The sequence below is a fragment of the Rana temporaria genome, chromosome 7 (genome assembly GCF_905171775.1).
Source record: "Rana temporaria chromosome 7, aRanTem1.1, whole genome shotgun sequence".
NCBI classification, from domain to species: Eukaryota; Metazoa; Chordata; class Amphibia; order Anura; family Ranidae; genus Rana; species Rana temporaria.
In genome coordinates, this window is record NC_053495.1 from 97,408,725 (window position 1) to 97,433,023 (window position 24,299).

General features: G+C 41.9%; 1 protein-coding gene across 4 annotated transcripts in view; it reads left to right on the forward strand.

The window, feature by feature from the left end:
* Positions 1-24,299, forward strand: part of LOC120945518 (E-selectin-like) — a 223,704-nt gene that overhangs the window by 39,879 nt on the left and 159,526 nt on the right. For 3 of the 4 annotated variants that reach the window (XM_040359718.1, XM_040359719.1, XM_040359716.1), the window contains exon 2: positions 9,087-9,171. The exons of the other annotated variant lie outside the window; for it this stretch is intronic. In XM_040359718.1, the coding sequence (XP_040215652.1) occupies positions 9,087-9,171 (85 nt within the window). The remainder of the gene's footprint in view (positions 1-9,086; positions 9,172-24,299) is intronic. 4 annotated transcript variants of the gene reach the window in all.

A 24,299-nucleotide genomic window follows, 5' to 3' on the forward strand; every position in this document is an offset into this window, starting at 1 on the left:
CATATCTGGTTCCAAAGGTCCCACGCACTCCTGTGCTATATATTATTCCAAAAATTCATAAACACAGGACTAAACCCCCAGGGCGACCAATACTAAGCGGAATTGATTCGTTATTCGCACGAACTGGAGAATATCTAGACATTTTTTTGCAGCCTATGGTACTAACAGGTAAAGCCTATTTGAAAGATAGTAGGGAACTCATTAAATCCCTACTAGATATCTCAGTTACTAACAACACCTGGTTGGTAACAATTGATGTAGAATCTTTATACACCAATATTGTGCAGTCCGATGCTATTGTGGCTGTTAGAGAGGCCTTTCTTGGTAAATCTACATTAAAAGAGCCCCAGATTTCATTTTTGGTACAAGGCCTCCTCTTGGCAATGAGTAACAACTACTTTTGGGCACAAAACCAGTTTTACCAACAAATAAGAGGAGTGGCGATGGGGGCTCGCTATGCCCCTAGCGTTGCAAATTTAGTTCTGAATAAATGGGAGGAGGAGACTATATTTAGAGAACCTGATAAGTCACTAACATACTACAAACGGTATATAGATGACATTTTTATGTTATGGGAGGGGTCCGAACAATCACTAGAGGTCTTCATATCACAAATGAATACCAACCAGTATGGTTTGAGCTTTACAGCTTCATTTAGTTTGGTCACTGTTAACTATCTTGACTTGACCCTAATGAAGAAAAATAACAAAATCTGTACTAAAACATTTTTTAAGGCTACCGACAGGAATGGCTATGTCCCAATCACCAGCTGTCACCACCCTAAATGGTTGGGAGCGGTCCCTAAGGGGCAATTTATGCGGTTACGTCGCAATTGTGATGACATTGCTGACTTTGAGCAACAGGCAGATATTCTCACTACCAGGTTTGTCGCCAAAGGTTATTCTCAAACCAAATTGCTTGACACCAAACAAGAGGTCAAGAATATGGATAGAAACATGTTGCTTGAATCCCAACCCAAACCCCCCTATCAGGGACAATTCTCCTTCCTATCCGGCTTTCACAGACAATATAAGCATGTGGAAAAAATATTCAAACAATTTTGGCCCATTCTTTTAAAAGACAATGATTTGTCTAAATTGTTACCCTCTAAACCTAATTTTATTTATCGCAGGGCCCCTGGCCTTAGAAATCAAATAGCAGGCAACGTTCCCGACCCTCCGGAAAGACCTCTTACCTTCTTGGACACCACAGGGTTTCACTACTGCACTCGTTGCAGATCATGTAGGACAACTACTAGAAAAGGCCGCAAGGTCACCAAATTTAGCTCTAGTGTGACCAAGCTAGAGTACACTGTAAAACCCTTTATAACATGCCATTCTAGGTACGTAACATACGTTTTGGAGTGCCCGTGCACTTTCCAATACGTGGGTAGAACCACCAGAGAGCTTAAAACAAGAATAAATGAGCACGTAGCCAATATTGTGAAAGGCTACCCTAATCACAGTGTATCAAAACACTTTGACCTATTTCATAATAGAGACCCTAGCAAAATGACATTCTATGGTATAGATAGAATTAGTAGTCATTGGAGGGGTACGCATCTTACTCGGGCGGTGTCCCAAAATGAGACCCAGTGGCTGCACCGTCTGAGGACCATGCGGCCACTGGGTCTCAATATCGAACTTGATCTCAATTGTTTTCTGAACAACGATTGATCAATTAGGTGTCTTTCATTAATTAATTATTTTATTTTTATTTACATTCTTATTTTTCTTAATACCTTGTGTTGCATTTTTTACAGTTTTTGCACTTCCTTTTTTGCATTTTGATACTTATTTGCATTTATTGCAAATAACAAGATTTTTATGGGTTTGGTTTCCATATATAGATCTCTATGTATGGAATTTTTTTATATGGGTTTAATATATATCCTTTGGTGTATAATTTTTGTATGTATTATGGATCATCCCTTTGGCTTGGTTTTAATGCCTTTTCCTTGTGACAGGCATTACACACAATTTCACCAATTGCCTGTTGCCTACTATGTAACTTTTACTGCCATTGTATCTAAAGGTATATCTAACTGTCATTACCGGAGTATTTATAGATCATTTAGTCTTGGTATTGTACTTATTGTTTGAATATTTCCTGCCAGTGCATCTTTGTACAATGTTTTTGGTTGCCAAGCAACCGAGACTGAGGCTTTCAACGGCACGTTACTATCTATCGCTGATTGACAGACCTATTTAATCTGGTCTTGTGCGTGGTTCTGTGCGCTTCCTGATGACGGATTACTGAAACGTACGTCGAGGCGACACGCAGACCACGCACAGCTTCCTGTCCAGCTGGTTCTCGGCTTCTGCTTGGTGGAACGCACGCCGCAGAACACCCCAGCGCGGACATTCCTCTCCTCGGAACAGGTCTTCAGGATCGGTACCTTCTGATTTTAGTCCAAAGCCTCAGTGCCGGGATGTGGGCACTTGCCAAGTAAGCCTCCACTCGTCACCTGCTTTGTTTTAAAGGATTTTTTAATAAATGATAATATGCTATGGCGGCATCTCTCTGTTTTGTATCTTTTATGACGTTCTACTAAGTTGACCGGTAGGAAATTCAGATTATCCACCATCTGTCCAGGGTGACAGCAAAGCTTATTTGATCTTTTTTTAGCTAAAAAGATCAACTTCATGCGGTAAGGGACCATCCTTTATGCACATTTGGGTGATAGGATTGGTGAAGGTTTAACCCCTACTTCTCTGCAACTTACCACACAAGTAGTAAAGAATAAGAAATCTATGGACTCATATCACTTATGATTTTGGACTTTTTTTCTTGAGACTCTTCACTGGTTTTATTTTACTTTTTGTGTATTTTTCACAAATCACCATTAGTGTTTGGATTTTTGAGCTTTTGTTTTTGTTCTTTTGCTCTTAAACCCCAGGCTGAGTTTTCTCCCTTTTCTCTTTTTTTGGGGGACTCAGTGCACATATATGATTATTTAACATATACATCGTCTAGTGCACATATGTTAAAGTCTTTTTCTGTGTGTTTTTCATTGAAGGTTCATACATTTTTTACCTGTTTATAAATTGCACATGCACTTTATTCACTTGTTTTTTGGCACATATATGGTAGATATCTATACCCATTTTTATGTTTACACTGGTTTTTCAAAAAACCTCTTGTATCGTTAGCACAGGCACTTTACTGCCACTTCTTATTTATTTATTTTTAATATCAGCGCCCCCTATTTAATATTTTTTTCCCATATGTTCATTCTTATTTGAATTTATTCTTATTTGAATTGGTTTGGGGAGCAGCTATTTTATATTCACATATCTTGTTTTAGTTATATATATTTTTTGGCGCGAGATTTTTTATTCCGACATCAGGTATTATTGCTCTGCCCAACGCTGCGTTTCTCCTCACAAGGCATCAACAGGGATAGGAGGCAATCCCTGTTGATGCATCCCTGTTAATGCCTTGTGAGGAGAAATGCAGCGTCGGGCGGAGCAATAATACCTGACGTCCTCACACCCCAGCTGACTGGCCTGAGCCACGGTTGGATGTTTGCCTGCTTTTAAAACTGTTCTGCCGAAAAGTTTTTTTTTTTTTTATGTCGGTAACCCACTTTTTTGAATAAAGGGACCTTGATTGTTTTAAATTATACTGCACCATGAAGCCTTTTCTGTTTCCTCTTTGATATCCCTGCTCATCAGGTTATCCCATTGCGAGTGGATACTGTCCACAATAGGATCAGTTGCAGCCCCTGGATGTTTGGTGAAAAACGGACATGCTATTGGACCGGTGACTAGCTGCCTTGAATTTCCTCGAGTGACCCCTGGTTTTCTGAGCTCCTATGATCTCCATAATAGAGATCCATCTGATCCGGCAAGCGGCCCCCCTGTCTATTAAATGTAGGAAAAAAGAATAATTGCGCTAAACCCAAACGTGCACTAGTGATTAAACTAATAACCAAGTGTGTGTGTAAAACCACTGTGTCCGTGTCTAACACACAAACTCAGTGGAATCAGGGGGCCAGATGGCCTCTCTGCTAGCAATAATATATATGAACCAAGTGGTCAATAACATAAATGATTGTGAACCATAGCCACAATAATTGTTAAAGAAATTAACAAAACATATAATAATATATTAATATAAAGTCCATATAATCCAAAATAATTTTTAGAAGATAAGTTGTAGGTCCATATAGCAAATGAAGACACCCGTGAAGATTCCAGAAATGTAGTAATCAAACACCAAACGTGAATCCTCCACCAATCGTGCAGCTGCTTACCAGAACTCTGGGTCCTGCCGGACCACTATCAGCATATATCTCAACCAAAGATTTAAGGCAGCAGTAAGTCCTCCACTTGTACTAGAACCAATCCGTACTCAACGATGGACATAGAAAATAAGACAGAGCTCCACATGGCATAAAATCCGATTGATTTAATAAATCAATCGGATTTTATGCCATGTGGAGCTCTGTCTTATTTTCTATGTCCATCGTTGAGTACGGATTGGTTCTAGTACAAGTGGAGGACTTACTGCTGCCTTAAATCTTTGGTTGAGATATATGCTGATAGTGGTCCGGCAGGACCCAGAGTTCTGGTAAGCAGCTGCACGATTGGTGGAGGATTCACGTTTGGTGTTTGATTACTACATTTCTGGAATCTTCACGGGTGTCTTCATTTGCTATATGGACCTACAACTTATCTTCTAAAAATTATTTTGGATTATATGGACTTTATATTAATATATTATTATATGTTTTGTTAATTTCTTTAACAATTATTGTGGCTATGGTTCACAATCATTTATGTTATTGACCACTTGGTTCATATATATTATTGCTAGCAGAGAGGCCATCTGGCCCCCTGATTCCACTGAGTTTGTGTGTTAGACACGGACACAGTGGTTTTACACACACACTTGGTTATTAGTTTAATCACTAGTGCACGTTTGGGTTTAGCGCAATTATTCTTTTTTCCGTTATTTCTTTGTTTATACACAATCTAATTGCTGCTTATTAATCCCAATTATTTACCTTAGCGCAGTTGTTCCCAAACCTTTTTTCCTGTCTATTAAATGTGTTCCATCGGCACAGCTGAAACATTGGATGAAGATTTGCTTTTTCCTCGATTACAGCAAGCCACTATCAGCTGTCTTTGATTCGGACACTCATTTTTTGTACATTTTTTGTTTGTTTTTTGGCATCAGTTATATTGAATCATATTGGGTCAATATTTCCTCATTTTCACTTGAATTATATAACACAGTTGCACTTTGTTTGCTTTTTTATTTTGTTTGCGCATTTGGTACCTATTTTTGACATATAAAAAAAATATCCCAACCTTTGAACATCTCATGGAGCATTGTTCAATCTATCATCCGAAAATGGAAAGAGTATGGCACAACTGCAAACCTACCAAGACATGACTGTCCACCTAAACTGACAGGCAGGGCAAGGAGAGAATTAATCAGAGAAGCAGCCAAGAGGCCAGTGTTAATTTTGTCAACTAAAACCGAATAAAATATTTTAGTCAACTAACTTAATACCATTTTAGTCGAGTAAAATACGACTAAAACTCAAACAATTGAGATGACTAAAATACGACTAAAATGGCATTTTAGTCAAAATACTAAAATGGGACTAAAACTAAAATGCCATTTTAGTCAAAAGACTAATGCGATAATTTTTCAGAATGAAAAGGATCATTAAAAGGATGTTGCCTACACACCATCCTTTTTAAAAAATGATCTAGAAAAGCGTGGTGACGTACAACACGTACGACTGCACTATAAAGGGTAAGTTCTATTCGCCTTTGGGCTGCTTTAGCTGATTCCGTGTTAGTAAAAGACGATTTGCGCTTTTTTGTTACAGCGTGATAAATGTGCTTAATACATTATGATCGGTAGTTTTACCAGAACGAGCGCTACCGTCTCATAACTTGCTTCTGAGCATGCGCGAGTTTTTTACGTTGTTTTAGCCCACACACGACCATTTTTTACAACCCGAAAAACTACATAGTTTAAAACGACTTTAAAAAATGCAGCATGTTCGATTTTTTTTTTTGTCGTTTTTCAGAACCTGAAAAATGATGTGAAGCCCACACACGATCATTTTAAATGACATTTTTGAAAAACAACGTTTTTTTTCATGCCGAAAAATTATCGTGTGTACACGGCATAAGACTAAAACTAAATTGAAATTTGACATCAGAATTAAGACTAGTTTGTAGTGCATGTTCATACCTCAATACCATAAATATTAACATATTAGATCTTTCACTCCAGCAGTATATAATGAGTTTGGAAATTGTAGAGAAATGCCTAAACCTTGCATTACAATTTAACTACACCCATTAGATTTTAGATGACTAACATTTTATTTTAATCGACTAAAATGTCCTGGAGATTTAGTCGACTAAATACGACTAAAACTAAAACAATTGCAGAAGACTAAAATGGGACTAAAACTTAAATGCCATTTTAGTCCTAAGACTAAAAATAAATAGAAATTTTCTGTCAAAATGAACACTGCAAGAGGCCCATGGTAACTCTGGAGGAGCTACAGAGATCCACAGGTCAGGTGGGAGAACCTGTCCACAGGACAACTATTAATCGTGCACTCCACAAATCTGGTGTGTATAGAAGAGTGACAAGAAGACAGCCATAAGAAGTCCTGTTTGCAATTTGCAAGAAGTCATGTGGGGGACACAGTAAACATGTGGAAAAGTGTGCTCTGGTCAGATGAGACCAACATTTAACTTTTTGGCCTAAAAGCAAAACGCTATGTGTGGTGGAAAACTAACACTGCACATCACCCTGAACACACCATCCCCACTGTGAAACATGGTGGTGGTGGCAGCATCATGTTGTGGGGATGCTTTTCTTCAGCAGGGACAGGGAAGATGGTCAGAGTTGATGAGAAGATCAATGGAGCCACATACAGGGCAATCTTAGATGGAAATATGTTAGTCTGCAAAAGACTTGATACTGGAGCAGAGGTTCACCTTCCAGCAGGACAATGACCCTAAACATACAGCCAGAGCTACAATGGAATGGTTTAGTTCAAAGCATATTCATGTGTTAGAATGGCCCAGTCAAAGTCCAGACCTAAATCCAATTGAGAATCTGTGGCAAGACTTGAAAATTGCTGTTCACAGGCGCTCTTTATCCAATCTGACAGAGCTTGAGCTATTTTGCAAAGAAGAATGGGCAAAAATGTCACTCACTAGATGTGCAAAACTGGTAGAGACATCCCCAAAAAGACTTGCAGCTGTAATTGGAGCGAAGGGTGGTTCTACAAAGTATTGAGGGGGAGCGAATACAAATGCACGCCACACTTTTCACATATTTATTTGTAAAACATTTTGAAAAACATTCATCATTTTCCTTCCACTTCACAATTATGTGCCACTTTGTGTTGGTCTATCACATAAAATCCCAATAAAATACATTTACATTTTTGGTTGTAACATGACAAAATGTGGAAAATGTCAAAGGGTATGAATACTTTTTCAAGGCACTGTAAATCAATCCTAATTGCTAAAAACTGTAAAGTAAAAAAGAGCCTTGTATGCAGATGCCTTCTGAACAGAATGGAAGCTAGTGTCAAACATCTTTCACTCCCCCTAAACTAAATGAATGCACAACAAATACATTTTTGATGTTCAATAAAGATGTATTTATAATTTATTATGAATTGCTCTGCAACCGTTTTCTTTAAGCATGGTATTTGCACATAACCAATCAGGGCAAGCCAGACACAGACTTATGCCTTGTACACACGATCGGAATTTCCGATGTAAAAAGTCAGACAGACTTTTTCTATCGGATATTCCGATCGTGTGTAGCCCGATCTGAGTTTTTTCATCCGATATTCGGATGAATTCCGTCTAAATTTAGATAAAGAACATGTCCTATTTTGCTCCAATGGAATTCCGTCGGAAATAACGATGTGATTTGGCCGGGCAAATGCCAGATCGGGTGTACAGGGCATTACACTCTTGAGAGCATACATCAGCAGAATAGAAACCCCTCCCAAAAAAACTTTTCTGCAGATGCCAAAGAACAGGTAAAGATCATGGGCCAGATTCAGAGAGAATTGCCCTGGTGCAGCGTATCAGAGATACGCAACGCCGCCGTATCTTACCTGGCGGAATTTCGAATCCAAGAAGATTCTGCGCCCTAAGTTACGGCGGCGTAGTGTATTTCTCGGCTCGTATATTTCAAATTGGGCGGGTAGGGGGCGTGATTCATTTAAATAAAGCACGTCCCCGCGCCGATTGAACTGCACATGCTCCGTTTTGAAATTTCCCGCCGTGCTTTGCGCAAAATGACGTCGCACCAACGTCATTTTTTGAACTTCGACGTGAGTTACGTCCTTTCCTATTCACGACTTACGCAAAAAAAATAAAAAATTTTAATTCGACGCGGGAACGACTGCCATACTTTAACATGGCAAGTCTATCTATACGCCACGAAATAGCAGCTTTAACTATACGCCGGGAAAAGCCGACTAGCGACGACGTAAGAGAATGCGACGGCCACGCGTACCTTCGTGGATCGACGGAAAAAGCTAATTAGCATACCCGACGCGGAAAACAACGCGAACTCCACCCAGCGGGCGAAGTATTGCACCTACGATCCGAAGGTGTACGAAGCCGTACGCCTGTCGAATCGAAGCCAGAAGCCGTCGTATCTTGGTTTGAGGATTCAAACTAAAGATACGAAAATTTGAAAGTACGCCGGTGTATTAGTAGATACTCCAGCGTACTTCTTCTGTGAATCTGGCCCCATGTGTCCACACAGCAGCGCAGCAGGAATAAAGTAATTAGAGGATTAAAAAATTAAAATAAAAATACAGTGACATGATAGTTATTCTCTCAAATGACCTGAGCTCAGTTCATGAAGAGGGAATACACAAATGGGACCCTCCAGCATTGTTAAAATGAATTCCACTGGAAGCAGATATATTTGTTCTGTGAAAGAGTTGAAATGTAATGGGCCCAAGTTAGCTTGTTAGTTCAGTTTTGTACTATGAAACTTCTAGTTTACTTTATATGTGTATGCATGAATAATATATTTAGTCTTATTTTTTTGTTTTTACTATACAGGGACCAGCTGAAGCTGATATTAGAAGTGCAGCTTCTGAGAAGTGGAAAGTTTTGAAGCTATTAGTCTTTGCTGTTCTTATCTGTGGTAAGATTGAATAACAAGCTGTGATCAAGGTGTCTCTTCAGGGCCGATCCTAGGGTCACAGGCGCCTGGGTGCAGACATATTTCTGGCGCCCCCACATGGGCGTGGTCATTTTACTAACTCCTCCCCTTTACAAATGTTTCTATGGCAATGACTCAACCACAGAGATGCTCCCCCACAAAGTCTTCATTACCCTGGGATCCTAGGATCTCTTAACTACAAACAAAATACAGGAAGGAAAGCAGAGTACTTTATTGAGACCTGGAGGGGGCCTCTCTGATGGACACAGAGAGGACTTCTGTTAAAGAGTCTGTTAGAAAGACCCCCAGACATACTATAGACATGATACAGGAGATGGTCAGAGACTGCAGACATAGAACAGGAGATGGTCAGAGACTGCAGACATAGAACATGAGATGGTCAGAGACTGCAGACATTGTACAGGCGATGGTCAGAGACTGCAGACATTGTACATGAGATGGTCAGAGACTGCATACACAGTACAGGAGATGGTCAGAGACTGCAGACATATTACAGGAGATGATCAGAGACTGCAGACACAGTACAGGAGATGATCAGAGACTGCAGACACAGTAAAGGAGATTATCAGAGACTGCAGACATAGTACAGGAGTTGGTCAAAGACTGCAGACATAGTAAAGGAGATGGTCAGAGATTACAGACATAGTACAGGAGATGGTCAGAGACACATCAGTTCTGGACGGACACACACCTATGCTCGGAATACTAGTTCTGGATGGACACAAACAAGGAGAGAAGGAGGGAGGGGAGAACTTCAGTGCCCCCTCCTCTGCAGGCGCCTGGGTGCAAAGCACCCTGTACACTCTGTAAAGAGAATAAATGCTGCGCTGCTAATATGGTAAGTGTGTGTAAATCATAACTGACATGATAAGGTAAACATTATACACATCACAAGAAAAAAAAGTGCTTATGTGCTAAAAAATACAAAGTGAAAATAGTGCACAGAAATGTATATAGTCCATATAGCTGTGATCAGCTAAAAGATGGTTTAAACGTAGCAAATCTTCATGTAAGCACCGAGTTGTGTTGGAAAGAAAATCCACAATGTGTGTAAGACAGCTGATTGAAGCACCTCCACCTCAAGTAAATATTCTGCTTACCGAACACCAATTAATAAATCACATGTAGTACTGAATCTGATAGATAACCTCCGTTCCCCAGCTAGGTTCTTCCACACCAGATGGAAACAATGGGTAGTCCTTAGCCAGAACGCACTCATGCGTTGAACCCAGGAGTGAAGACAAGAAGGGCAAACATAGAGTAGTACTGCTAACAAAGCGATTTATTGATAAAATAAAGTTTATGCACTCACATGTCCAAAATAGTACATTGGCGTGTATTTAAAATGTTAAAGCCGGCCGGCTTGAATAATCCGCTCGTTCCTTCCGGATAGTCGCGGGCAAACAGTGATGACGTCAGCACGCCATTCCTCCCTACGCCGTTTCGTCAGTAGAATGACATCTTCCAGGGGCACGAGCGGCGTGCTGACTCGCCACTATTTATGTGCATTCAGTGTCGATAGGACCGCCCAGACTTGACTTCCGGGGATCGTGGACACAGATCCGCCATTTTTGATGAGGGATCCTATACCTAATAGTGTGTATTCCAACTGCAATTGGATGTTGGTGCTAACAATAATTCCCAGTAATAGATTAGATCAAATTAGATAGCAGCTGATCACTATAGATAAAAGTATATGAAAAAGGATAATGTATTGCGTTCATTCAAACTGATCGGATTGATCCGACTCAGATTGTATGCCGCAAACATATCAACGTTAAAAAACACCTGGATTAATAGGTGTGACCTGGTTGAAAGGACACATTCAACTTGAACTGAATCTAGGTACACGCACTTATTAAGGTGCAAATCCCAAACCAGTTATTGGTTGACAATGTGACATCATGATTATTTATATTTAAAATGTAAAATCGAAACAGAAAAGGATTCATGTCATTAAATCCATCCATGATCTGATTGTATGACATTCAAAAAATGCCCGATCATATATGGCAGAAAATGATCGGAACAGTAAAGAAAAATATCGATAAAATTTTTTTTTAAAAAAATTAGCAATATATCAGATTGAGCCGTTACGGCACACATAAGGTGTACTGCTAGGAACAGAAAATTGGTAAAAATAGAAAAAAGTGAAAAAGAAAAAAACCCAAAGCGAAACTCATTTATAAGGGAGTCCTGATACCCTGGATGTCAAGTCAGGTTCACAACATGTATTTCAAAGATGATATTAAACATTCCTAGTGTGAAATGACCTAACTATTGTCAATAAAAGCGTTGACATCAACGTCTATATTTAACCCATATGGGGTATATGTGCGGACGCGGTGTATCCAGGCCATTTCTAGCCTGGATAGTTCTCTTACTAGAGAGCCGCCTCTCCAATGGGCATCATACTTGTCTATGCCCAGGAATAAAGTTCCCTCAGGATTCCTGTTGTGACACAAATCATAATGGTGTGATACTGAGTGATTTGGGAACCCTGATCGTATGTTGGTTACATGTTCTCCCAATCTAACCTGCATGGACCTCTTGGTACGGCCTATATATTGCAACCCACAAGGGCACTGCAGCAAATAGACTATACCCGTTGAGCTGCAGGTAATGAATGGTTCGATGGAATGCTCTCTCAACGTGCTAGTTGACACAAACTTCAAAGTTTTTTTAGATGCAACTTTGTTTAATGTACAAATTTGACATCTGCGACATTGATGGTATCCAGAGATACCCCTCTGAAAAAAAGAAACCTTTTTCGTTGGTGGATCAACAACATTTGGTGCTATTTTGTCCCTTAATGAAGGGACACCTCTGAATATGATCTGAGGGTTAGCAGGAAGAAAAGTGCTAATTAACCTGTCATTACCCAGCAGATGCCAGTGCTTTTTGATGATCTTCTTAATAAGATAATGCTGGGTGGAGTAACTGGTAACAAATGGTATAATGGGGCCCTCTCTACGTGACCTAGTGGTGGAATCTAAAAGTTTAGAGCGGTCAATATCAGCAACCTCTTTCCTTACAATATCCAAGTCACTAGGTTCATAGCCCTTCTCAACTAGTCTGATTTTAAGGACTTCAGATTGAGATTGGTAATCTTCAAGAGACGTACAGTTCCTCCTCATTCTGATGAATTGGCTCTTGGGTACAGAATTGAGCCAGTTTTTATGGTGGCAACTCCCCACCGGAATAAAGGAGTTCCTATCCGTCTTTTTAAAGTATGTTTGTGTTTGAAAGTTACCTCCCTTCTTATTGATGGTAAGGTCAAGGAAGTTAATTGTTTCCTTGTCCATCTCATGAACGAGATGGATCCCCCTGTTGTTATTATTTAGGGAACCTATAAACTCATCAAGTTGGGGCCTAGTGCCATTCCATAGGAGGAGGATGTCGTCAATATACCTTGCCCACAACAAGATGTGTGGGTTCCGGTCCATATAGACGACATCCTCCTCCCATTTGGCCATGAATAAGTTGGCAAGACTCGGCGCATATTTTGCGCCCATGGCGACACCTCTAATTTGCTGGCAGAAATTTTGATTGAACCAGAAATAATTATGTCCAGCGGCATATTCCAAAAGTTCAATCAAATAATCTCTCTGTACTTGAGGTACGTCAGAGAGAGCATCTAAATAATGTTTGACAGCTGATATACCCAACTCATGCGGAATAATGGTATATAATGAACTTACGTCAGCCGTCACCAGCCAGGTATCATCGCTAGGCTGAATCTGAGACAGCATATTGATAACCTGCTTGGTATCTTTCAAATATGATGGCATTTGTTGGACCAAGGGTTGTAAGAAATGGTCAATATACTTGCCCACCCTGGACATAACCGAGTCTATGCCACTGACTATCGGACGTCCAGGGGGGCAAGTGAGGCTTTTATGAATCTTTGGCAAACAGTAAAGAATTGGGGTTCTAGGTGCCCTAGGAATAAGAAATTCGCGTTCTTTCTCATTCAGTATACCCAGATCAAAGCCTTTCTTAATTAACACCTCCAATTCATTTTGGTATTGATTCACTGGGTTACCCCTAAGGAGTGAATAGGTGTTTCGATCATCCACCAATTTCATGGTACCTTCAATATAATTCGAACGATCCATGACAACAATGCCTCCTCCTTTGTCCGCTGGGCGGATAACTAATTGGCTATTGTTACATAAGGAGTCAAGACCCTTAATTAATTCCTGGTCCATTTTTTGATTGGTTACCTTAATAGATTCCAAGTCTCTGAGTACAACATCCCTAAAGACCCTGAGGGATGGTGCCAACGTCCCTGGAGGGTTCCATGTGGATGCGTTAGCCAACCCTGAGTGGATGGAGGAATGTTGAGTTGTGACTCTATCTTTGTTAGGGAGGCCAGCGAAATAACGCTTGGTATTAATTTTCCGTATATAACGATGAACGTCCATATACGTGGAAAATGTATTCATTTTTTTGGGGGGGGCAAATTTGAGTCCTCTATCCAACAGTGACAGTTCAGGTTGTGTCAAAGTGTGGGAACTCAAATTGTAAATGCCCAAATCCCCTACATCCTTTATTTCTTTTCCAGTTCAAGTTGAATGTGTCCTTTCAACCAGGTCACACCTATTAATCCAGGTGTTTTTTAACGTTGATATGTTTGCGGCATACAATCTGAGTCGGATCAATCCGATCAGTTTGAATGAACGCAATACATTATCCTTTTTCATATACTTTTATCTATAGTGATCAGCTGCTATCTAATTTGATCTAATCTATTACTGGGAATTATTGTTAGCACCAACATCCAATTGCAGTTGGAATACACACTATTAGGTATAGGATCCCTCATCAAAAATGGCGGATCTGTGTCCACGATCCCCGGAAGTCAAGTCTGGGCGGTCCTATCGACACTGAATGCACATAAATAGTGGCGAGTCAGCACGCCGCTCGTGCCCCTGGAAGATGTCATTCTACTGACGAAACGGCGCAGGGAGGAACGGCGTGCTGACGTCATCACTGTTTGCCCGCGACTATCCGGAAGGAACGAGCGGATTATTCAAGCCGGCCGGCTTTAACATTTTAAATACACGCCAATGTACTATTTTGGACATGTGAGTGCATAAACTTTATTTTATCAATAAATCGCTTTGTTAGCAGTACTACTCTATGTTTGCCCTTCTTGTCTTCACTCCTGGGTTCAACGCATGAGTGCGTTCTGGCTAAGGACTACCCATTGTTTCCATCTGGTGTGGAAGAACCTAGCTGGGGAACGGAGGTTATCTATCAGATTCAGTACTACATGTGATTTATTAATTGGTGTTCGGTAAGCAGAATATTTACTTGAGGTGGAGGTGCTTCAATCAGCTGTCTTACACACATTGTGGATTTTCTTTCCAACACAACTCGGTGCTTACATGAAGATTTGCTACGTTTAAACCATCTTTTAGCTGATCACAGCTATATGGACTATATACATTTCTGTGCACTATTTTCACTTTGTATTTTTTAGCACATAAGCACTTTTTTTTCTTGTGATGTGTATAATGTTTACCTTATCATGTCAGTTATGATTTACACACACTTACCATATTAGCAGCGCAGCATTTATTCTCTTTACATTCTATATCATTTGTTCATCTAACATTTTTTTGCTGCAGCAGCCGCACACACTAATTTATTTTGATATCACGTCATTATTAATTACATCCATAGACCTGCGCTGTATTCCTCACATACCCTGTACACTCTGCCTAGGATCGGCCCTGTGTCTCTTATTTGTTCTAAGCTAGTACGATAGATAGACACATTGGGGCTGATTTACCAAGCTTTTGCTCCATGATTCATAGAGCAAAGGCTGGAGCAACGGCTCCACCACGGGGGCCCGGTCTTCTCGGTTGTCTTCTCTGTTCCCTCTTCTGCGGGGCTCCACCTCGGGGGCCCGGTCTTCTCCGCTGTCTTGTTCCGTCTTCTCTTCTAGTGATGTTGACACGATGACCTCTCCTGCTGTAATGCCGTATGAGCGTTGCGCAACGACTAATATAGGCATTGGGCGTGGTCACCAGGTGATGCCACCCAGCGACCCCACTCTTTGTTACATCACATTCCTGGGACATGATGGTAATGTGATGTAACAAAGGGTGGGATCGCCGGGTGGCGTCACCCGGTGACCACGCCCCATGCCTATATAAGTTGTTGCGCAACACTCACACGGCATTACAGCGGGAGAGCTCGTCGGGTCAACATCGCTAGAAGAGAAGACAGAACAAGACAGCGGAGAAGACCAGGCCCCCGCGGTGGAGCCCGGCAGAAGAGGGAACAGAGAAGACAGCGGAGAAGACCGGGCCCCCGCGCTGGACCCTGGCAGAAGAAAGAACAGAGAAGACCACCCCCCCACAGAAGACAGCGGAGAAGACCGGGTGCAACCCCCCTTTGTAAAAGAACTTAAAGAAGATAGGGGGAGGGGGCCCCGGCGGAAGACAGCGTGAAGTCCGGGCCCCTGCGGTGGAGCCCGGCAGAAGAGGGAATACAGCGGTGAAGTCCGGGCCTACCCCCCATGTAAAAGAGCTTAAAGGGGGAGGGGGGCCGGGCAGAAGGCGGCGGTGAAGTCCGTCTCCCCCCGGCAGATAACGGTGAAGAAGACCTGGCGCACCCCCCCATGTAAAAGAGCTTAAAGGGGGAGGGGGCCCCGCCAGAAGGCAGCAAGAAGTCCGGCTCCCCCCCCAGCAGAAAATGGCAGAGAAGACCGGGCCTACCCCCCATGTAAAAGAGCTTAAAGGGGGAGGGGGCCCGGCAGAAGACCCCCCAGCTGACTAATAAATTACTTCAAAAATCTGTGTAGTGTGTTTTTTTTACTTAACATTTTTCCCCCAGGTAAATGGGTAGGGGTACGATGTACCCCATACTCATTCACATAGGGTGGGGGGCTGGTATCTGGGGGCCACCTTATTAAAGGGGGCTCCTAGATTCCGATAAGCCCCCCGCCCGCAAACCCCGACAACCAATGGCCAGGGTTGTCGGGAAGAGGCCCTTGTCCCCATCGACATGGGGACAAGAGTGCACAAAGCACCCACCCCCCCATGTTGAGGGCATGCGGTCTGGTACGGTTCAGGAGAGGGGGGCCGCTCTCTCGTCCCCCCCTCTTTCCCCCCCCCCTCTCTCGTCCCCCCCTCTTTTTTTAATTTAACGGCGGGGTTCCCCTTAATATCCATACCAGACCTGAAGGACCTGGTAATTGAAATTGGGGGGGACCCCACGCTTTTTTACATTTTTTTTTGTGAATTCATTTGCTCTGAATTGCCGGGAGCCGACAATTCATTATAGCCGCGAGTGATTTTAAATGACTTTTTTTCCATCAGAATGTAATTTTGTGCAGAGACAGTTCTAACCACGGGAAACACGCGCTAATTAACATGCATATTATACATCGCCCCAGGTACGAAATTAAAAGAAATATTTCACTTTTATTGTTGCATGTTAAGCATTATTAAATTCACTGCTGCCGAAAAAACGGTAATTAAAAAAAAAAATGCATTAATACATGTCCCCTGGGCCATGACTAAGCACTGATTGCAGTGCAAAACACGTAGGCTGTATTCCACCCTTTGCTGTTATTTGTAGTGCATTTTCCATCCAATTTTTTTTGGAGGTGCGGCTGTCCATCCTTTCAGTTTCTACATTTCCCCTGGGGCAGGACTTGGGTCCCCAAACACTTTTTAGGACACAAATTTGCATATTAACCTTTAAAATTAACACTTTTGATTTCTCCCATAGACTTCTAAAGAGAGTTCGCCGGCTTTACATATTAATTGCATTGCGCCCTCTGCTGCGCCGGTTCATGCGCTCAATTAAGGATTTATCCGGCGTGCCAATTAAGCCATGAACCGGCGCATCGCATTGTTTTTAGTAAATCAGCCCCATTTTCAGCTTTTCCATTGCATATCTGGATTCTTTACACTTTGTTTTCTAATACACTGTCATGTTTCCAAATTTCAATTTCCACATTGTCATAAATATTTAAATAATTCTATTGTGAACAATGTCATAGGGACAGTGCCAGGATAGGCAGCTGCCATTGGGCCCCATGCCGGGGAAGGGGGGTAATACGGTAAAATCCTTATCCCCAGCCACTTGCTGGGGATTTTTATGTCTTCTGTGCCCCCCAGCAGGGAAACTAAAACTTTCACTCTGTTTCCGGTAGAAGAGAGGGTGCAGTGTGGAAGTTTTAGTTAGCCTGCTGTTTAACCACTTGCCGACCGCTAAATGCCGATAATGCCGACGTTGGTAGAATGGCAGCAGTAGGCAAATGGACGTACCTGTACATCCCTTTTAAGAATGCGAGTGGCACGCGTGTGCCCGCCGTACTCCCCGTGCCCGCGGGATCGGGTCACAGAGAGACAGAACAGGGGGATGCCTGTGTAAACAAGGCATTTCCCTGTTCTGCCTAGTGTCAGGACACTGATCGTCTGCTACCTGTAATCGGGAGCAGCGATCAGTGTCATGTCACAGTAAGCCCTGCCCCCACACAGTTAGAATCACTCCCTAGAACACACTTAACCCCTTCCTTGCCCCCTAGTGTTTAACACCTTCCCTGCCAGTCACATTTATACAGTAATCATTGCATTATTTTAGCACTGATCGCTGTATAAATGTGAATGGTTCCAAAATAGCGTCAAAAGTGTCCAATGTGTCCGCCATAATGTCGCGGTCATGATAAAAATCCTTGATTACCGACATTACTAGTAAAAAAAAATATTAATAAAAATGACATAAAACTATCCCATATTTTGTAGATGCTATAACTTTTGCGCAAACCAATCAATAAACGCTTATTGCGATATTTTTTTTTACCAAAAATATGTAGAATCGTTTTTTATATATTTTTGGGGGATATTTGTTATAGCAAATAGTAAAAAATATAGCTTTTTTTTTAAAATTGCCGCTCAATTTTTGTTTATAGCGCAACAAATAAAAACCGCAGAGGTGATCAAATACCACAAAAAAAAGCTCTATTTGTGGGAAAAAAATGTGCAATTGTCAGTTTAAGGGACGCAGTGCAGAATCACAAAAAATGGCCTGGTCATTGGGCAGCCAAATCCTCCGGGGCTGAAGTAGTTAATAGGCTACTGACAGAGCATGGAGAGAAGCAGGTGGGCTGGTCTGAATGTCCTGTGGTCAGAGCAGGCCTGCAATGATGCAGAGGAGGGTGGAGCAGTGTGTTGGGAGTGGTTGGGGGGCCACTGCCCCAATGAGGAATGGCGGGGTGCGCCTGGCTGTGAAGGGTGGGTCAGGCGAGGGGGTGCCAGCGGAGGGCCTGTGGAGGGAAAAGGAGCCCCTGCGCTCTGTGCTGTAGCTACTGCCAGAGATTTTCTGCCTGTCTGGGACACAGCTACCCCTTCTGGTACCAAATACTTTATAAAGTGTAGAATATCATTATTGTGTCCCGAGGTGAAAAGAAAGCAGCCAGTACCACAGAGGACAAACAGATTTTTGTGTAAAAACCCTTTAAACATGTACAGCGCTATTGAAAATGGGATATATGGGAGCCCTATTAAAAAGGCACCTCCATAGATCCTATTATATATAATCTATCTCTCTATTACTGTATATATATATATATATATATATATATATATATATATATATATATATATACATATATATATATATATACATATATATATATATATATATATATATATATATATATATATACACACATGTAGCACTACCCCCGTAGGAGCTGCTGGTTAGTTTTGGGTCTTGCACGTTACCTCGTTCCTCGTCGTCTAGGGGTTGAGAGTCAGCAAAAAGTGCAATGTCCACAAGTTATAGATCCTTTTCTTTAGATTTTATTCTCAAACAACTTGTAGAGATAGAGGGGTGAAGGATCAGGGGAAGGTTCAGGCGCACAAAACAGATCACCGGGGAATTGCTAAACTTCAAAGTCAGACACTCGCCACTTTCTCTTAAGTGGGTATTGCTCACCCGGATAGGCCCCTCTCACCTGGCCTAGCAGCCGGGATGATGCACGGATAATCTCAGTCTCTGCCACAAACTGGTTGCAAGTTCAGATGAGGGATCCTGGAATCCTCTGCCAGAGGATTTGATACTCAGAGATCCAGCCTTACAGTTCTAGAGCCTTTAAGCCAACCCGGCACACTGTAAGGTATTGTAGGCTACGGTGCATCCTTCAATAAGTTACCAGGCCTCTCCCAAAGTACCAGCCTTCTGCTCGGTCCTTTCTGGTACAGGTCCTCCCCTGTCTTCCTCAATTGAGTGGCTTCCTCCCACAGGACAGACAGCACAGGATCACCTTCATGGCGTAGGCCCCAATCAGGGCAACTGGGCCTAAATGCAGCCTCAGGCCAGCATGGTCCCGAGGCTAAAAATCACACAACACATACCTCGCGCCAGAATGGCCGCGAGGCAGAAAATGACCCGAACAATGACGTCTGCCCCTTAAGTATCCTTCCCAATCATGCCCAGCGGGGAGACCACTCCCACTGGGCTGTTCCAGAGGAAAGACACCCAATACACCATGGCTTGCCTTAGTTCCAACATTGGCCTGTGGCGGTACCACCACCTACAGGCAAAACAAAGAGAAATCCCTCAAAGCACAGCCATAGCCGGAACAGAGGTTGATTTAGCCCCAATTAACAGAGTCTGAGCTAAACTACCAACTCAGACACCCTCTAAATTTGACATAGCGCCTGGTCATTGGGAGCAGGGCGCTACATATATATATATATATATATATATATATATATATATATATATATATATATATATATATATATATATATACACACACATACACTATATAATGTGAGCAGGGAACAGGTAGCAGGTACAAAGCTCACTAAGATAAGCTGTCTCTCAGGCACAGATACCAAATCCCAAAACATTTTTGTGATATTTCCAAGTCTATATACAGGTGCTGTACAGTGTCTCAAAAAAAAGCAAACAGGAACAATAATAGCGAAACAAAAATCTATCCGTGTCTCTGCACTAACTGTACAAAATGATAAAATTGTACTTTCTGATTTCTTAGATGGGCTACAATTACATACCCTTCCGAATAAGGCTCAGACCATGTTAGAAGCCCCGTTCACTGAGGAGGATGTATCCTGTGCTATTGGCTCCTTTCCCAACTGTAAGTCCCCTGGCGGACTCCCAGTGGAGTGGTACAAGCATTATGTGGAACTGTTCTCGCCACATTTGCATACTCTATATAAAGAATGCCTGCGCACAAATTATTTTCCTCAATCCTTTTATGAAGCCAATTTTGTGTTGCTTTCAAAACCTGATAAAGACCCTTTACAGTTTGCCTCATATAGGTCTATTGATCTAAAAATCCTTATTAAAATGTTGGCCTCGCGGCTCACTAAAGTACTCCATTATCTAGTTTCCATTGATCAGACTGGCTTTATGCCCCAGAAAGCCACTTATATCTATTTGAGGAGAGTATTCATTCATGTCGGATTACGCCTGGAGGGCCCTGACAAACGAGTGCTGGTTTTCTTCGATTTGGAATAAGCATTTGATTCCATTGATTGGTAATATATGCAAGCTGTTCTGCAGCCCATGGGCTTTGGCAAAGTACTCCTGCAATTGATTTGATTATTATATAATCCCCGGATGCCATTAAATTGAACGAGAGATTATGGAAACCCTTTTTGGTTGGTGGTGTGACAAGGCAAGGCTGCCCCTTATCAGCCAGGCTTTTCGCCCTTACGATGGAGCCAATTGCTGTGGCTTTACGTGCCTCCTCTTTAATAAAGGGTGTGCAAGTTTGTAATTTGGTAAAGAAAGCTTTATGTCAATTATGTAGTGCTATTTTTAGATGACCCTGCTACCTCTTTGCCCCAGGCCCTATACATTCTAGATCATGTTGCCATCTTCTCAGGTTTACATGTGAACTGGCACACGTCCACAGTCCACAAGTATTTTTTGGCAGGGCAAATGGTAATTGGTCAATAGATGGCTCACTGGCTCGTATGATGATGCTGCAGTCTAGAGGCGGTGTTGGAGGGATCGTACAAAGCCTTGGCCCGCCTGGTTCATAGAGGGTTAAGATCTCCTTACGTTTTCACTACCGCTATGAGGTTTTGAGAGCTTGGGTGGTAATTCATAGAGAGGAATTTGGAGGCTTTTTTTCCCACTCGCTTCATGCACCCTTGTGGAGGAACCCTAATCTGCCTCTTTTGCATTTGAAGATCCAGTCATTAGGACACGATATGGGGTTAAAAAGCTTACTGATATTAACTCCAATGACCACTTGAAATCATTTGATGAACTGAAGTCCTCATACCAGCTACCAAAAAAAAACACTTTTCCGCTATATATAACTAAGGCATGCATTCCAGGCGCAGTTTGGCATGGGTAGAGCTTCCTTCTCTTTGTCAGCCCTGGAATCCCTTCTGCGAGATGATGAGTTTAGCCTGCTCTTATCCAACATTTATACGTTTTTGTTCCCTGAAACTGGCATGCTCATAGTTACATAGTAGGTCAGGCCGAAAAAAGTCCATCAAGTCTGACCTATGTGCGTGACTTTATGTCAGTATTACATTGTATATCCCTGTATGTTGTGGTCGTTCAGGTGACTATCTAATATTTTTTTTAAATTATCGATGCTCCCCGCTGAAACTACTGCTTGTGAAAGAGAATTCCACATCCTCATCACTCTTACAGTAAAGAACCCTCTACGCAGTTTAAGGTAAAACCGCCTTTCTTCTAATTTTAGTGAATGGCCACGTGTCTTATTAAATTCCCTTTCGCAGAAATGTTTTATCCCTATTGTGGGTTCACCAGTATGGTATTTGTACATTAAAATCGTATCCCCTCTTAAACGTCTCTTCACCAGAGAGAACAAGTTCAGTGCTCGTAACCTTTCTTCATAACTAAGATCCTCCAGTCCCTTTATTAGTTTTGTCGCCCTTCTCTGGACCCTCTCTAGTCCCAGCACATCCTTTCTTAGGACTGGTGCCCAGAACTGGACGGCATACTCTAGGTGAGGCCGAATCAGAGTCTTGTAGAGTGGGAGAATTATTGTTTTATCTCTGGAGTTAATCCCCTTTTTAATGCATGCCAATATTCTGTTTACTTTGCTTGCATCAGCTTGGCATTGCATGCCATTGCTGAGCCTGTCATCTAGTAGGACCTCCAGGTCTTTTGCATCTTAGATTCCCCAAGAGTTTCTCCCCCTAGTGAGTAGCTTGCATTCATGTTTTTGCCACCCAAATGCATTATTTTACATTTTCTACATTAAACCTCATTTGCCATGCAGTTGCCCACCCTATTAATTTGTTCAGATCTTCTTGCAAGGTTTCCACATCCTACAAAGAAGTTATTGCCCTGCTTAGCTTTGCATCGTTCGCAAATACTGAGATTGAGCTGTTTATTCCATCCTCCAGGTCGTTTATGAATAAATTAAATCACTACCCTCTGAACTCGCCCCTGTAGCCAGTTTTCAATCCATGTACTCCCCCTATGGTCCATGCCAACAGACCCTACTCTGTACAGTAGATGTTTATGGGGAACTGTATCAAATGCCTTTGCAAAATCAAGATACACCATGTCTATGGCCCTTTCTTTATCTAGATGGCAGCTCAACTCCTCATAGAAGGTTGATAAATTGGTTTGACAAGAACAATTCTTCATGAATCCATGCTGGTTACTGCTAATGATACTGTTGTCATTACTAAAATCTTGTATATAGTTCCTTATCTTCCCGTCCAAGTGCTTGCATATTATTGATGTTAGGCTAACTGGTCTGTAATTCCCAAATATTGGTGCTACATTGGTTTTTCTCCAATTAGCTGGTACCATTCCAGTCAGTAGGCTGTTCGTAAGAATTAGGAACAATGGTCGGGCAATTACTTAACTGAGTTCCTTAGGGACCCTCGGGTGCAAGCATTCTGGTCCCGATGACTCATTAATGTTAAGTTTTTCTAATTCTGTCTTCTGTAAGCCATGAGAGTGCTTCCTGTGACATGAGGATAAACATTGCAGTTTTGGTTACTGAAGTCCCCCGAGTCTCTTGTGAAGACTGAGGAGAAGAATAAATTAAATACCTTCGCCATTAGGGATTAGTCAAACACCCCCCGGTTCGATTCTCAGCAAAACGTGCGAACAGGCAAAAATGTTTAAAGTTTTAAAAAATTTAAGTCTATGGAACACGAACATGAAAAATCAAAAGTGCTAATTTTAAATGTTAATATGCAAGTTATTGTCAGAAAAAGTGTTTGGGGACCCAAGTCCTGTCCCAGGGGACATGTATCAATGCAAAAAAAGTTTTAAAAATGTTTTTTTCAGGTGCAGTGATTTCAATAATGCTTAAAGTGAAACAATAAAAGTGAAATATTCATTTAAATGCCATACCTGGGGGTGTCAATAGTATGCTTGCAAAGTAGGGCATGGTTCCTGTGTTTATAACAGTCTCTGCACAAAATGAAATTTCTAAAGGAAAAAAAGTAATTTAAAACTACTCGCAGCTATAATGAATTGTTGGGTCCCGGCAATACAGATCAAAGTCATTAAAAGTCATTGAAAAATAAAATGCGTGGGGGTCCCCTAAATTCCATTTCCAGGCCCTTCAGGTCTGGTATGGATATTAAGGGGAACCCTACGCCAACTGTAAAAAAAAAATGTGTGGGGTTCCCCCCAAAAATCCATACCAGACCCTTATCCAAGCACGCAACCTGGTAGGTCACAGGAAAAGAGGGGGGTGAGAGAGCGCCCCCCTCCTGAACCATACCAGGCCACATGCCCTCAACATGGGGAGTCTGGTATGGGGAGCCCATGTAAAGTTATGCACTTGGGGGCTAATAATATGCATGCATCATACATACTAGGGGGAGTACAATTGGAGAGATCCATAGTGGAGAAGTATCTGGGGGTTTTGGTAGATCATAAGCCTAATAATGGCATGCAATGCCAATCTGCAGTTTCCAAAGCAAGCAAAGGCCCTTCTTGTATTAGGAGAGGTTTGGACTCCAGAGAGAGAGATATAATTTTGCCCCTGTTCAAATCATTAGTAAGACCTCATCTGGAATATGCAGTTCAGTTTTGGGCACCAGTTCTTCAAAAGAATATTGGGGAACTGGAGAACG